A 17261-nucleotide genomic window follows, 5' to 3' on the forward strand; every position below is an offset into this window, starting at 1 on the left:
AATGCCAAGGACCTGAAAGTATCTAATGTTCCTGCTCTCACTGTCCCTGGATTTGTGAAGAACATGAGAGTCCATCCTGGGCTTTGGTGGACATGCGCTAAGTCCGTGGTGGTTGTAGAATCATCTATGAATTTGCTATGTTTCCATAATATTCCAGGCTTTTAAAAAATAGATTTTTAAAATTTAAATTATGTGTATATGTGGGTATGCAGACAGCCAGAGGCATAGGGCCCCCTGGAGCTGTAGTTATAGACACTTGTGAGCCACCCAACATGTGTGTTGGGAACCAAAACTGGGTCCTCTACAAGAGCCGTGTGTGTGCTCTCAACCCCTGTACGATCTCTCTAGCCCCAATATTCTGATCTTAATTTGCCTTAAAGCCCCGCAGAACTGTTTAAGTATTGGTGGCAATGTAGATAGTTCTGGAAGAAAAACCCACCCTGCTTGTATTTTGCAGAATGGCATTTGTGAGATAACCCCCTCTGTTAAAGGCAAGGTCTCATATAGTTCAGGCTGGCCTTGAACTCACTTTGCAGTTGAGGCCAACCTTGAACTCTTGATCCTTCTGCCTCCACCTCTTGAATGCTAGGATTACAGGCATGCACCACTACTATGGTTTCTGAAGTACCAGTGCATGTTAAGCAAGCACCCTACCAATTGAGCCACACTGCCAGTGACAGGGCAGCTCACTTGATTGAAATTCTTTTGGAATCTTCTTTGCTAGTGTCATATGTATGTGAGACTTTGTCATGGGAAACAGCTGCTACATGGTGGTAACTGTGCTGCTGGTGGTGGGCACCAAAAGGACGAGAGCCCTTCAGGATTCCTGTGACAAGTGTGAGGCCGGTGAGTACCAGAGACTGACAGCTCATTTCGGACTGTGGAAAACTCAAAGGCTTGTTGGATACAACAAAGTGGCTGTGAGGACCCGGCTCGCTCACTGAACCTCGGCACCTCAACTTTGCCATTTGAGTACAATCGGAGAAGCTGTCTCAGGGGTGCGTGGAAGGTGCTGGGAAAGGCTCAGAACAGCACAAGTAAAGGTTAGCCTTGTATACGGGGCACAAGCAGGTGGCAGCAGTGCTCTTCTCCAGGCTCCTGTCCCCAGGCTCTGATCTCCCAGAGGAATCGTAGTCTGGCTCAACAGATTCAGGGTTTTCTTCTCTTGAGTTCTTTTTTTTCAGCATTCATATGTTGTTATTAATGTTATTAATCCTAGTTGCTAGATCATGCCAAGAGTCACCCTGCAAATGTATAGTCTTAAAATGCCAATCCATAAAAATGTCTATTACCATGATGCCTAGACAACAGATGGAGCATTTATTTTGATTTCCTCATAATGCTTTGAGTGATGGTCGAGTATTGTCAGACACAGATACCTATGATTGTAGATGTAACGATCTTGTTAAATAAGAAACACAGAGCCAATTGCAGAGTTAAAAGCCAAGAGGTCAGAGCAATAGCTTACCCTTCACTGCTGCTCTGTCTTTCCTCTCCGCAAGAGACCTACTTCCTGTGTCCTGTCTTTTTTATAGACTTTCTGTTCTGCCTTCTCATTGGTTGTAAACCCAGCCACATGACCTCCTTGTCACTGCCTGTCTGTACAGACCTCCAGGTCTTCTATGGTTGGTGTTGAAATTAAAGGCAAAAAAAAAAAAAAAAAAAAAAAAAAGAAAAGAAAAGAAAAGAAAAGCCGGGCGTTGGTGGCACACGCCTTTAATCCCAGCACTCAGGAGGCAGAGGCAGGCAGATCTCTGTGAGTTCCAGGCCAGCCTGGGCTACGAAAAGCTAGTTCCAGGAAAGGCACAAAGCTACACAGAGAAACCCTGTCTCAAAAAGAGAGAGAGAGAGAGAGAGAGAGAGAGAGAGAGAGAGAGAGAGAGAGAGAGAGAGATTAAAGGCTTGTGTTGCCATGCAGGCTGTATCCTTGAACACACAGAGATCCTGCCTGGCTCTGCCTCCCAAGTGCTGGGATTAACGTGTGCAACCACCATCGCCCAGCTTCTGCTATAGCTTGCTCTGACCCCAAGGCAACTTTATTAACATACAAATAAAATCACATTTCAATACAAATAAACTATCACCATATATGATGGCTTTCAGGTACCTTCTGCAAGAAAGACAATCCAGTTTGCTCCAGCTGTCCTCCAAGCACTTACTCCAGCAGGGGTGGACAGCCATACTGCAACATCTGCAAAGTGTGTGTAGGTAGGTCTGCTTGTCTGTTTTGAGACAGGATCTTGCTGTTGCCCAAGCTGGACTGGAACTTGTGATCTTCAGCCTCCCAAGTCTGGAGGTCCGCTTTAAACTGAGGCATCTCCGTCTTTAAGATTGCTGTGGGAGAGACCAACTTTGGTCTCTCTTTACTAACTAGTCTCTATTTAAAATCTCAAGCTTCACAGAGGCGCTGATGCCTCTGTCCACAGCAGGTGTAGGCAAATTGTTTCATGGAATAGCTCTTACCACTCACTGCCTTGAGGACCAGCCTCCAGCAGCTCAGGGGGTGGGGGATCCAACGAAGTCAGCAAACTAATCATTCAATTTGGCTTTTTCTATCTGAGGGAGTAAACTTAACTCTCTGGGGCTGGCAAAAAAGGAAACACACACACACACACACACACACACACACACACACACACACCTTTAGGGTTTCTCCATCATCTTCTCTCTCTGTTCTCTGTTTCTTTTCTTGCCTCTATCCAGATGCATCCCTTCTGTCTCTCTTGATGTTTTCCTTCTAACTTTATTTTTTCCCTTACAGCTATGTACCCCAGCAAAATCTTGAAAGCAGTATAAAAATTATAATGAGATTACATACTATTTTTAAGTGGGTGATTATAATGAATTTTTACAGGTAAAAAATAGCATGTTTTTGCATATCCCTTACACGATTAGACATTTTACATATTATAGGTGAAAAACAAGTTGTCCTAAGAACCCACATACATTCATGTCCAAGCAACTTGTTATAGATAACAGAGTGTAAGCAGCAAGGTATTTTTCTCAGCCAGTTCTTTTACTGGCAGGCTGCATTTTTTTTGGTTACAAAGAAAGGATCAACCATTCTATTATTTATCTCAACAGGTAATCTTACAAGAAATCTTAGAAGAATCACAAATCTAAATTTTTCTATATGAAAAACAATCAGCTCTACTTTCAATCCTCACGGTGCATACCCACTCATCAACAGGTTTTTTATCAGGAAGCTGAGGGCAGAAATGGGTACAAGGAATTAATCATCACCCTTGATCACCAGCTCATCCTAACAAGAAAGGTGCATCAGCCAGCAATAGCCAGGCTATCATTGTTCTTGTTCCCTGACCTCAACAGGTCCCTTGCTCAGCTATTAGAAGCATGTCTTTAAATTGTTTTCCAAGATTTTTTTTTAACCTCAAATCCATTAACAAAAACAGCTTAATCTAACCTCAAGTCATATTTAAAGCTTTGTTTTAGCTTTGATGCACACTGAAACCCGTGAACACATCTCTCAATATTAAGATTAAAAGAACTTGAGCTAGCCTAGCCTCTGGGACTCAGTTATTTTTCTTATCCATTAACCTAAGCCACAGTCTATAGGGCTCCTCAGGAGAAACCAGCTGTGTGACATTTCCTTGTTCTTATTTTCTGTCCTCTGCAGCCCCCATTTTATCAGGGGTGGGGACAACACCATATCTTGCTTTTACCTATATTAGTTTTCCCACTAAGCTAACCTTTATCATAATCCCTTACTATATTTATTAAAGACCCTAAGTCATCAAAATCCTATTTAGACTAATACTATTGTTGTATAAAATCATTGCTTCAGTTAAACAGTACAGCTTAGGAAGAAATCATCTTCATAATAATCCACAGGTTAAAAATGCCCACTAGAACAGGATATTTCCATGAGATGATCACACCATGTTAAGGACAGTGGTTGTCCCCTATGCCCATTCACACTATGCCAGATACCATAGAAAAATGGCATTGGCAAACATGTAAAGACACAGCAGTAACAAGAGACTTTCTGGTGGGGCCGAGGCTCTTGGGGCCTTGCCTATCTGAGATTCACTCATCAGTGTCTTGCATGCTGGTGTACTGATCCCCTGAAGTCAATTGCACCTGCTGCTCCTCTGACTTGGCCACTGGCAAACTATCACTTTTTGGTAAATTTTTTAAATAATAGAGGAAATAGTCATTTGACAAGGTTTTTGTTGTTTGTGTTTTGTTTTGAGACTGAGTCTCATTATGTAGCCCTGGCTGACCTGGAACTTACTATATAGACCAAGCTGGCCTGGAACTCAAATCTACCTGCCTCTACCTCTGGAATGTTGAGATTAAATGTATGTACTACCACACCTGGCCTTTTTGTTTGTTTGTTTGTTTTGTTTTGTTTTTTTTGAGACAGGGTTTCTCTGTGTAGCTTTGCGCCTTTCCTGGAACTCACTCTGTAGCCCAGGCTGGCCTCAAACTCACAGAGAGCCACCTGCCTCTGCCTCCCAAGTGCTGGGATTAAAGGCGTGTGCCACTACCGCCCAGCCTCTGGTCTTTTTTAAGAAATAGGGTTTCACATAGCATAGGCTGGCCTCAAACTTCTCATCTTCCTGCTCCAACGCTGAAGTTACAGGCATGCACCACCACACAGCACCACACTACAGGTGCTGGGGATGGGACCCAGGGCTTTCTCATGCTAGGCAAGCATGCTACCACTAAGCTCCACAGCCCAAGAAAAGCTTTTAGTGAGCAAAATGTAAAAATATCTCAATGGGGGTTGAAAATAGAACAGTATAAGCCAGGCATTGTGGCACACAATCCCAGCACTAGGAGACTGAGGCAGGAGGATTTTTAGTTTAAACCTAGGCTAGGCTACACAATAAGGCCCTATTTCACAAAAAGACAGTAAATAGTTATAATGTTGTCACTAACATTATAAGCAGAGAAATGAATATATATATATATAAAGATTTATTTATTATGTATACAGAAGAGGGCACCAGATCTCATTACAGATGGTTGTGAGCCACAATGTGGTTGCTGGGAATTGAACTCAGGACCTCTGGAAGAGCAGTCAGTGCTTTTAACCTCTGAGCCATCTCTCCAGCCAGAATATGTACACATATATACATACATATCTGTACACACAGACACACACACACACACACACACACACACACACACACACACATATACATACACATGTATACTGCAGAAGAAAAATTTGTAACCCAATTTGGAGGTCAAGGGTAACACAGAACTGGGGCTTTGTAGGTTATTTCAGGTTCAAGAAGCCTTGCTCCCCGACCAGTGATGCAGAGTGTGAATGCACCGAGGGACTCCACTGCTTGGGGCCAAAGTGTGCCAGGTGTGAAAAGGACTGCAAGCCAGGCCAGCAGTTAACAGAGCAGGGTAAGTTTGCTCTTTCTCCACCCAGCCCAAGTTTGTGATGGAGACATTTTCTTATGGTTTGAGAACCTCAACAGAGATGAAGTATGTGGTGCTAATACTGTGTTTGAATTGTATTCCATTATATATTCTACTGTGTTTCCATAAATAGAAATAATCAGAAACCAGCCATGTATTTTTGCACATTTTAGATATACACAATATTCCTTATGTGATTAGATTGAAAATGAGAAATCTCAGGGTTTCAATCAGTTAAGACTGACTGCTGTTCTGGCAGAGGACTCAAGTTCAGTTCTCAGCACTCACATCAGGCTGCTCACAATGGCCTGTAGCTCCGGCTCCAGGGGATCTGATGCCCTCTTCTGGACTCTGTGGGTACTGCACTCACATGCGCATATGCACATACAGATACATGCACACATACATGTGAATAAAAGATTACATCTTTAAAATAATCGTGAAGCAATCTTCACAGGCTAACCTAATGACACCAAGCCACTTGTTCGTCACAGGAAAGTTGAAAATGCTAACGTGCCTCGTACTGATTCTCAGCTTTTCTTCTAGGTTGTGAAAACTGTGGCTTCGGGACATTTAATGATCAGAACGGTGGTGGCAGCTGTCAACCCTGGACAAAGTATGTATATGTTCTCATTCTTCTCACAACATAAAGAACCTGAGATAAACTGAAAACAAAGGACACTGTCGCTGGAGTGTAGATCCACAGCGACACACCCCTAGGTGACAGGGGAACTCTGTGAGGTCATAGTCTTGTATGAATGTGGGCATTCCTCAGAAAGCATGCTAGTGTGCAGTGAGCGGTCTGGTGGAGCTTGACACCCTCTGCCTTGATGGGTCTTCAGCTCTCTGTTTCTAATCCCTTGGTTGTCCCCTTCCCTGACTGATTGGCCCATAGTAAGTGCTCAGGGTCATCACTGAGCGTGACAGGGCAGGATACAGCCATCTGTCTATGTAGATGTGCTGGCCTTGAAACTGGTGGAGGCCAGAGGGTCACGTGGAACTTTTTCACATGATCTATCCATTTCTTGTGAGCCCAACCCCACCTACAACATGACTTGGTTACTTTATGGGGTGACACACATCAGGCGCTTCACTGTGCTCCTCTGCCCCCAAATTAATCATCTGAACTCTTTTTTTTTTTTGACCTGTCTAAGCTGCTCTCTAGTTGGAAAGTCTGTGCTTGAGAACGGGACCAAGGAGAAAGACGTGGTCTGTGGGCCCGCTTTGGCCAGCCTCTCTCCAGGTAAAAGTCAGGTGGTTGTTCTATTGCTATTAAGTAAAAGTGAATGGTTGGGTATGGTGGCACACACCTGGCATCACTCCACCACGGAGGATGAGGCAAGTTCCAAGCTAGCCTGGGCCACATGGTAAGATTCCCGGAAAGAGCCCATCCAAACAAATGCATCATGTCTGTTAGACTCTGGGGAATGTCCTCAGCACGGCTGCGTCTCCCAGCTCTGCCCACAGTAGGCAGCTCTGAGGTACTACCCTGGGTGCCTAGTTTTCCTGAGTATTGTTACTCAATCAGTAATCGGCAATGGTGACCCTCATCCCAAACAGAGAGCATGCGATTCCAGAGGCCAAGTCCAGGGAACTGAAGGGCCTCATGTTTCCTCTATGCTCAGTAGTCCAGGCTGCTTAGTTTCTGTAGGCTTCTGGGAAAAATCATTAATTGGGTTGATTTTTAAAAGTCACTTAGGTTTAGGACTTGGGATGTGACTCAGTTGGTAGAGCCCCTCCCTCTCATGCTGGAAAGGCCCTGGATTCCGTACCCAGAACTGTATGAATTTGGGTGTGGTGGTGCATCCATGTAATCCCCATTCTGGTGGTGGAGGCAGGAGGATCAGGAGTTCCAGGTCATCCTCAGGTACATATGGAGCTTGAGGCTAGCCTGGGATACATGAGACCCTATCTCAAGAACAAAACAGAGCAAACAAAAGACAGTAAAGTCATCTAAGCTTGTTAAGTTATGGGTTAGAGGTGCTCAGGGTGCTGCCTCCTTGGAGCCCACGTATTTGGGGGGCGAGTTCAAATCCAGCTTGTCTTCACTAACCACTTCGGCCTTCTCTCCTTGCTCTAGAAGGAGGGTCCCCCTTGCAGGCCCTCACCGTGTTCCTGGCGCTGACATCAGCCATACTGCTGTTCCTGATCTTCATCATTCTCGGGCTCTTGGTGGCCAGATGGAGTGGCAAGCAATTCCCCTATATATTCAAGCAACGTAAGGCCGACCACACAGGATGGGGGGGCGGGGCAGGACACAAGTCTGGATTCAGGACAACTTTGCGGAGTGGGTTTTCTCCTGCTTCAGGGCCCGAACTCAGGTCCTCAGACTTGCACAGCAAGTGCCTCTACTCACCTAGCCTCTTGCAGGTTTAGATTTTTTTAAAGTTATGATTGGCTAACACAATAGTTGCAAAACCAGGACAAGTTTGTTCCCACAAGGATATTGGCAATGTCTGGAGGCAGTTGGGGTACTTGTGACTTGGGGCTGGAAGGAATAGTTGGAGTAGGGGGTGGGGCGGCTCTCCACCCCCACAATGCACAAGGTGGCCCCCTAGCCACAAGAATTGTGCTTGCATGTCACTAGGGAAGGGATGGAGACAGAACAAGACCCAGAGTGTTGGGAAGACAAGGGACAGATATGCAGCGGTTCCAGATAACTGTGCACGTGTAAGTGTGGGTACCCAGTCAGCTGGTGCCCATGGCACAGAGGAACCAGAAAAGAATATTACCTCAGAAGTCAGGGAGATAGCTCAGTGGTTAAAGTGTTTGCTGGTAAACCCAGATCCATGTAAAAATGCAATGGCATGTGCTTATAATCCCAATGCAGGGAAGGCAGTGACAGGTAGACCCCAGGGGCTTGCTACCCGCTCAGCCTTGCCTAGTTGGTAAATTCTAGGCCAGTGGGAGACCCTGGCATGCAAACAAAGGTGGACCTTTGCACACATGTGAACACACACACATCCCCATACAGAGCATCACCCGACCCAGTGTTACTTCTTGTGTTAGTAAACACCCTTGGCCTTAGCTCTGATCTGTATTTGAGGAAGTGGAGAGAATCAGATGGTGTTGAAGTGGGTGTAAGGTGGCCTATAACAGAGAATGAAAAATTTCAAAGGCAGATTTCATCCATTAATAAGCTAAATATGATTCTATGAGGAGGTTGGGCAGTGGCGGCGCATGCCTTTAGTCTCAGCACTCGGGAGGCAGAGGCAGGTGAATCTCTGTGAGTTTGAGGCCAGTCTGGGCTACAGAGTGAGTTCTAGGACAGCCAGGGCTACATAGTGGGACCCTGTCTTAAAATATGAAAGAAAGAAAAGAAGGAGGAGGAGAAAAAGAAGAAAAGAAAGAAAGAAAGAAGGAAAGAAAGAGAGAGAGAGAGGGGAAGGAAGGAAGGAAGGAGGAAGGAAGGAAGGAAGGAAGGAAGGGAAAAAGGATTCACCCACAGGTTGGGTTCCAGTCCCCTGTGGCCACATTCCAGTCTTCTACATTCTTTCTCAAATGACAGTACATGGTTCTATTCTATGGGTTTTTTAAACTGGGTATTTGTGTGTGTGGTGTGCATGTGCATACGTGTGCACGTATGCCTATATATAGGTGTGCATGTATACCTGTGTATAGGTGTGCATATGTGTATGTGTAGACACCAAGGCTTGTATCAGGCACCTTCCTAGAGTGCCCCCCACTTACTCTCTCAATAGAACCAAGAGCTTATCATAGACTCATCCAGCTAGCCAGCTTGCCCCAGGGACCCTGTCTCTGTCTTCTAGGGTCACAGTGGTCACCGCCCTGCCTGGCCCTTATGTGTGGCACTGGGGATCTGAACTCCACTCCTCATGTTCTCAGGGCTAGCACTAGTTACTGAACCATTTCCCAAGCTTTGTTCTTGTTTTTTAACCTAGGGGAAAAGATGTGGGAATGCATAACTTGAGTCCTGTCCAAGTAGGTGGGTCAAACTTTTCCAAAAATAATGGGGACCACATCGAACGCCTCTTCAGTGGGGTGTGAGTGCTCCATTTGCTCCACTTCCGTGTGAATGATGGGTGACTATTTTTAATCTGTCTGGTGGGTGGGGAACAGTGGCTCATTGTGGTTTTGATTTGCATTTCCTTGATGATCTCTGAGGTTAGATGCCTTTCAGTTTGACTGGCTGTTTGGATTTCTTACTCTGAGAAGTCTTCCCACAGGGCCACCTGTCCTTTCCTTATCAATGAAAGGGACTCTATCCCCAGCTGCAGACCTCTGTTTGTTTTCTGTGGTCTTTCCCTCTCTGTCCTGGGCCTCTATTTCTGGAGGAGACCTCTGTACTGCCTTGAACGATCACTATATTCCCACCCAGAGTGGCAACAAGGTTTCTGTGAACATGTTTTCAAAGGTATTAATCAGTAACGAGGGACTTGTAGTCATTAAAAAAAACAAAACCTTTTCATTTTTATGTAATTACACAGTCACAGAGTCACAAACAAGGAGCAGAATAGTATCACGTGCCATTCACAAGACTCTAACCTCACAATGAGGCCATGACTACGATGCTCACAACACACATGGCTGTATGCCACTTTGTCACACCTGTAGACCCAAGTAACACAACTGAAACACAGAACTGAAAGCAGGGTGTTGGGGGTGCTTGCCTGAAGCCCCAGTATGTGGGAGACTGAAGCAGGAGGCTCCCAAGTTCAAGGCCATTGAGTACATGACTGAACAACAAACAAGCAAACAAACAAACAAACAAACAAAAAACCCAAACTATCCATAGCCAAGATCCAGCCCTGCTGGCCCTTGTCAGTCAGTCAGCCCTGCTGGCGCTTGTCAGTCAGTCAGCCCTGCTGGCCCTTGTCAGTCAGTCAGCCCTGCTGGCCCTTCTCAGTCAGTCAGCCCTGCTGGCCCTTCTCAGTCCTTTCCTTTTTCAGGCAGCCACTCATCTATTTCTGATTTTTGACTGCTGGTTGTTTGTTTTAATGTATTTATTATTTATTTACGTCACATATGTTTGCTTGCATGAGTTTTATGTATTTCACATGCATGCAGGAACACATACATGGAGGCCAGCACCCCGAAACTGGACTTTCAGGCAGTTCTGAGTGCTGCCTGTGGGTGCTGGAAACTGAACTAGGGTCCTTTTCAGGAGTGACAAGTGCTCTTAACCACTGAGCCATCTCATCAGCCCTTGTTTTTTACTCTTACATGTTAAAAAAAAAAATCCTATGGATACTTATGCATAGGTTTCATGTGAACATGAGTTTTTTGTGTCTCTTAAACACAATTGTATTACGTTTTAATTTTTATAGTTTAAGTTCATTTTTGCTTATTTTGTGTGTGTGCACATGCCACTGTGTGCAGCATGTTGATGTCAGGAACAACCTGCAGAAGTAGACTCTCTCCTTCCACTTGGCAGAGGCAGTCTCTTGTTTCTGCCAAGCCAGGTTGACTGGCTGACTCTCAAGCTTCTCCATCCATGCCTCCATCTCTCATCTGTCCATGTGCCACAGGAGTGCCACATTATCTGTATTTGGTTTAAAAATAGTTGTTTTTTACTTTTCTGTCTCTCCTCTCCATCTGCCTCTGTGTGTGTGTGTGTGTGTGTGTACAGTAACATGCAAGTGTGTGTGTGTGTGTGTGTGGTCACATGCATGTGTGTGTGTATGTGCAGTCACATGCAAGTGTGTGTGTGTGTGTGTGTGCGCGTGCGCGTGTGCGCGCACGCGCGCGCATGTGTTTAGGTCAGAGAAGTCCCTGTGGGAGCAGGTACTCTCCTCCTACCTTGTGGGTCCCAGGGATCAATCTCAAACTGTCATTCATGTGCATTCAAGTGTTTCTGCTTGCCGAGACCAGCCCGCATCTCAGGCCCCTTCACTGCAGCCTCGGTCTGAAAGGTTGAGACTTCCCCCCAGGGTTAGGGTCTCAACATTGCACGTTTGTACTTGACATTTAAAGCTGTTAGTTTAATTGTTGATTAAAGTGTTAGTTAGAGGTAAAGTGAGAAATTAAGGTCAAGATTTTTCTGTTGGGGGTGGGAGCTGTGTCTCCAGTTGCTCCGGTGTTAATCAGAGGAAGCATTGTCTTCCCTGCTCTGTCTACCCCTAAATCATTGGCTGAGCTTATGGGGGGCAGAGCCCCCATTGTGTTCCAGCACCACGGAGTCTTGGCTACTGGAGTTATAAAACCAGTCTCAAACGGCATAGAGAGTGGAGGAGACACTCTCCCGCGTCATCTTTCTTTATCAGATTTGTTCTAGCTCTTTATTCTGTTTCTTTTCTGTTTCGATGTAAGTTTTATGAGACTCTCATCTGTGTCCACAGAAAGTCAGCTGGGATCCTGACAGGGATTGCAGGAAGTTTGTGGACCAGCTTGGGAGGAAATCTCCGTTAGCTATCCCAATCCATGGACATAGTTGTCTTTCCATTTATGCTTTCTCTTCCCTTACCTATTTTGTAATTTACAACGTGAGTCTCATATGCTTTTGTAAAGATTTAGGCCTGAGTATTTATGCCCCTCCCCCATTTTCATGTGTGTGTGTGTGTGTGTGTGTGTGTGTGTGTGTGTGTGTGTGGTGCATGTGCTTGTAAATTTTTGCACACATGTGGGCATACCTGTGTGGGTGACTGCATGTGGAGACCCTGTGCTGGTGTTAGGAATCATCTTTAATTGGTTTTTCTCCTTATTCATTGAGGCAGGGTCTGTCAATCAACTGCAGAGCTCACCAATATGGCTAGCCTGGCTAGCCGGCTGGCTACGGGGACCTGGTCTCATCTCCCTACCTCCCGAGGCTGGAATTACAGCCAGGCTGCTATACTCACCTGGCCAGTTTGTGGATTCTAGGGAGCCAAACTCCAGCTTTATGAGTGAGTGGCCAATGCTTTAATTACTGAGCCACCTCCTCAGTCTTTTAAAAAATACTTTCCTGGCCAGGTGGTGGTGGGACACCTTTAATCCCAGCACTCAGGAGGCAGAGGCGGGTGGATCTCCATGTGTTTGAGGCCAGCCTGGTCTACAGAGCAAGTTCCAGGACAGCCAGGGCTACACAAAAAGACCATGTCTCTAAAAACAAAACAAAAAACTTTTCTTAAATTGTATTTTTATTTTTTAATGTGTATATGCCCATGGAAGTGCCATGTGTATGTGTACTATGTATCTCAAAGGGTGACAGACCCCTCTGGAGCTGGAGTTACAGTGGTTGTGAGTTCCCTGACACAGATGCTGGGAACTGAACTTGGGTCCTCTGTAAGAGCAGCAAGCTCTCTTAACCCCTGAGCCATCTCTCCAGCTCCAGTCCCCCCCCTTCCTTCCTTTCCTTACTTCCTTTGTGTGTGTGTGTGTGTGTGTGTGTGTGTGTGTGTGTGTGTTTTGTTTTGTTTTTGTTCTTCAAGACAGGGTATTCTCTATGTAGCCCTGTCTGTCCTGGAACTCACTCTGTAGACCAGGCTGGCCTTGAACTCAGAGATCTGCTGGGATGAAAGGCATGTGCCACCACCACCACCCCACCCCCGCATGCTCCAGTCCCCATCTTCTTTTCTTTAAACAATTGGACATGATATAGTGTCTTAACTCATGTGTTCATTATAGAGGTAGTATACTTGGGAAACTGGTTATATCCTGTGTCTCTGATGAACACACTCACATGCTCTAAGAGTGTTTGCAGAGTCCTTGGGATTTTCTGCATAGACCACAACATCATCTATCATCAGTGAGGACAATATTTCCCTTCTGTATGGTGGGAGACACTTCCTGCTGGCCTCCATGATGCCTGATAAGAGATATGCCATTGTTCCAGAGGGATTTCCCCTGTAAGTAGCATGGTGTCTCTAGTCTTCAGAGATTTGACTGTGATGTGGATTCCTGGACTCATTCAGTTTGAGGTTCAATCAGCTTCTAGAACATGTCAGCTTTTCCTCTTTCCAGATTCAAGGCAGTGGTGACCCAGTCATTATTCCTTCAAATGCCTTTAAAGACATTCCGACCCACTTCCTCTCTCCTGCCTGTCATGCTCCAATGATGGGAGTTTAGATCTCCTGTCTGAGCCCCCCATGGCTTTGAGGCTCCATCCATTTCTCCCATTTACCTCTCTCTGGATAATGACCCCCCCCCATCTTTTATTCCTCATTCTATTGTAAAACCATTCATTGATTTTCAAAATTTAAATTATCATGATTTTTCAGTTTTAATTTATTATTATTTATTATTATTATTATTGTTTTGGTTTTTCAAGACAGAGTTTCTCTGTGTAGTCTTGATGCATGTTCTGGATCTCGCTCTGTAGACCAGGTAAGCCTCAAACTCACAGAGACCCACCTGGCTCTGCCTCCCAAGTGCTGGGATTAAATGCCACTGTCACCCGGCCGATTTTTCAGTTTTAAAATAGCTACTAGGTTGCTCTGGATTCTCTCTCTGGGTCTCATTGTGTTCCCCAGGGCAGTCTTTGGTCTTCAGCTTCTAGTCTCAAGCAATGTTCCTACCTCAGACTCTGGGCACACTCTACTGTAGGTGACTCTCCAGCCTTTAGTCCACATTTGCTTCTGATGTCTTCCTACTTGCTTGTTGGACATGTTGATGACAGCAGCTATGGAATTCTTATCCTAACGTCTGTCTTATCCAGAGTCTAGCATCTGTGACTCAGTTGTCTGTCTCACATTGAAATCTCCCAGGTTGCATGATTGATTTTGCATTGAAACCTATCCTGTTAAGAGACTTAGAGCCTAATTTAAACTTTGTTTTCTCAGACTTCCCATGAGGCCACTCCCAGGAAGTTCTGCCCTAAACTTCCTAGAAGGGCTTGCTGTCATTCTTCTATGTAAATCCTTCCGGGCCCCAGCTGACACCACCATGGCTTAGATGACAAAGCACACTTGCTTACTGCTGTCCAGGAGGCCTCCATTGAGATCTCAAGGGTGGCACCAGGGGTGGCAGTAGAGTGACTCTCCACTGGCTTCCTCTGAGGAAGAGCAAGTGAACCTGGACACAGTCTAGCCAGAGTGACAGGCCCCATTCTCTAAGGGGCCTAGAACTGGCCCTGGCCTTTGCTGTGACGATCCCTGATTGTCTAGAAGCTTCCCATCTTGCTAAGCTGTTCTGTTCCTGGTCTCCTAGCTGGAGTGGGCAGGATTTTCTGACCTCTGTGCTGGCATCCCCAGGCTCCCCGGTCTCCCAGCTCCCCTCCAGGAACAGGAGGCAGAAGGAAAACCCAGATCACTTACTGCCATGCTGCATCTTAGGCCCATCCTGCCCTTTCCTCTCCGCTGTGGATATCACTCTGTATGCTGTCAATGTGTTGCTCTGATTTGGTTGATAAATAAAATGCTGATTGGCCAGTAGCCAGGCAGGAAGTATAGTATAGGTGGGATAAACAGAGAAGAGAATTCTGGGCAGTGGAAGGCTGAGTGAGGAGACGCTGCCAGCCGCTGCCGCCACTACTGCCACCGCCATGAGAAGCAAGATGTAAAGATACTGGCAAGCCACGAGTCTTGTGGCAAGGTATAGATTAATAGAAATGGGTTAGTTTAAGATGTAAGATCTAGCTAGCAAGAAACCTGAGCCATTAGGCCATACAGTTTTAATTAATATAAGCCTCTGTGTGTTTACTTGGGTCCAAGTGGCTGCAGGACTGGTGGGTGAGAGAGATTTGTCCTGACCACAGGCCAGGTGGGACACAGGAAACCTTAAGCTACACCTCTCTATCTCCAACCATCTTGTGCTTGTTTCATAGGTTATATCTGGAGTTTTAGACAGTACAGAGCAGCAAATATTGGAAATATGGCATCTTCTCCCTGAAGCAAATCATTACTATTTTGGTTAATTTTGGATGTAATTTCAAAAGATATACCATCAGGATTTCTCAGTCTTGACTTAACTTCCCTCCCCTCACCCTCCTCCCCTTTAAAATAGGATCTAGGACATAGAAGACATGGCCTTGGAACAGGGCCTTTTGCTTTGTTAAGTTTAAAGAAACTAGAGATGAAAGGCTGTTCAGCTGAAGGGCAGAGAGGTCACAGCTGCATGTAACAGAGCCCCCTCTGCTGTGCAGGATCAATTCTTTGCTTTCATAGACAGACGTGGTGGGACACAAGTGGGTGCCACAGGATCACACGGAAAAGAAGCGCAAATCTGAAGAACTTGTGAGAATGAAATGGAGGTGTGCACAGCTAGCGGTGGTGGTGCACGCCTTTAATCTCAGCACTCGGCAGAGGCAGGAGAGATCTCTGTGAGTGAGGCCAGCTTGGTCTACAGAGCTAGTCCAGGACAGCCAAGGCTACACAGAGAAACCCTGTGTCAAAAAAAAAAAAATGGCGTGGGGGTGCTGCTGCATTAAATATTAAATACACAACTGTGCCTGCAATGTAAGCCGTGCTTTATGGTGCTGTGAGCTGGGCTCAAACTTTGGTTTATTGTTGTTTTTAAGCCATTGTATAAAATATAGAAAATGGTTTTTGAAGGAAGGATGAAAGGAAGGAAGGAAGGAAGGAAGGAAGGAAGGAAGGAAGAAGGGAGGGAGGGAGGGAAGAAGGAAGGAAGGAAGGAAGGGAGGGAGGAAGGAAGGAAGGGAGGAAGAAGGAAGGAAGGGAGGAAGGAAGGAAGGAAAAAGGAAGGAAGGAAGAAGGAAGGAAGGAAGAAAATCCTGGAATGTTGAGGCATGCCTATAATGCTAGCACCTGGGGGACTGACCTAAGGAGATTACCACATGTCCAAGGCCGGCTTGACCTACAGAGAGAGTTATAAGTCAGCCCAGACAATAGAGTGAGACCCTGTCTGCAAACAAAACACAGTAAGATAAAATAAGCCATCTCCAGAAAGCTCATACATGCTGTTTCCTGGTTAGTAGGTAAATTTGCTCAAATTAGGATTGAGGAGGTTTGTGGGTGTGACTTGTGGAACAGAACTGTGTCTGAGGCAGGAGTCTGGAAGTGTCTTACATTGTGTCCATTGTTTCCCAGCATTTAAGATGGCCGTTCGAACAGCTCAAGAGGAAGATGCATGTAGTTGCCGATTTCCAGAGGAAGAAGAAGGAGGAAGCTATGAGATGTGATGTGCCATCCCAGGAGATGTGGGGGTCCTCAGAAAATCGAGGAGCAGCACAAGAACCCCACTGTCCTTTCAATGTGCAAGCGATCACCCCATCCAAGCCTCTTCTAATGCTAATGGATTTGTCTTTACCATTTTTAAATTTTTTATTTTTAAACTTTGTGTATGAGTGTTTTGTCTGCATGTATGCATGTGTGCTCATGCACACACACCATGTGGTTTCTGATGCCAGATGAAGCCCGAAGAGAGGGTGTTGAATCCACAGAAATTGAAGTTATGGATAGTTGTGTACTGGGAACCAAACCTGTGTACTTTGCAAGGGCAGCCTATGGTCTTAACCACTGAACCATCTCTCCAGCGCTGCCCTAGCCATTTTTAATAGGAGTGTGGGAAGAGCAGGAGGTGAAAGACCAATCTTTGGATTCTCCTTAACAAGATATAGAATGTTGGGTGTGAAGTTGCAACCTTTAATCCCAGCACTAGGGAGTCAGGGGAAGGCAAATCTCTGTGAGTTCCAGGCCAGCCAGGGCTGAACAGAGAAACCCTGTGTCAAAAAACAAACATCTAGCTAGGAGTTGGTGGCACACGCCTTTAATCCCAGCACTTGGGAGGCAGAGTTGGAAGCCAGCCTGGTCTACAGAGCGAGTTCCAGGACAGGCTCCAAAACTACACAGAGAAATCCTGTCTCAAAAAATAAAACAAAAAACAACTAAAAATCAATCCTCCCTCCACAAAGAACTCTAAGATATATAATCTAATCTAAAGAAAATGGTAGTTTCAGTTGCATTGCATAGACCAGTGGTCCAGCTAAAATCCTTGTAAAATCAATGTAGGGGTGTGTGTGTGTG

At 45.5% G+C, this 17261-nt stretch overlaps 1 protein-coding gene across 1 annotated transcript; it reads left to right on the top strand.

The window, feature by feature from the left end:
- The first annotated feature begins 749 nt into the window (after positions 1 to 749).
- Positions 750 to 16417, top strand: Tnfrsf9 (TNF receptor superfamily member 9). Its single transcript, XM_036177399.1, has 7 exons — positions 750 to 846; positions 2104 to 2208; positions 5248 to 5385; positions 5947 to 6016; positions 6555 to 6682; positions 7481 to 7618; positions 16326 to 16417. Exons 1-7 carry the CDS (start codon positions 750 to 752, stop codon positions 16415 to 16417), a joined length of 768 nt encoding a protein of 255 aa, XP_036033292.1.
- The last annotated feature ends 844 nt before the right edge of the window (positions 16418 to 17261 follow it).

The sequence above is a fragment of the Onychomys torridus genome, chromosome 2, assembly GCF_903995425.1.
Source record: "Onychomys torridus chromosome 2, mOncTor1.1, whole genome shotgun sequence".
In the NCBI taxonomy this organism is placed as follows: Eukaryota; Metazoa; Chordata; class Mammalia; order Rodentia; family Cricetidae; genus Onychomys; species Onychomys torridus.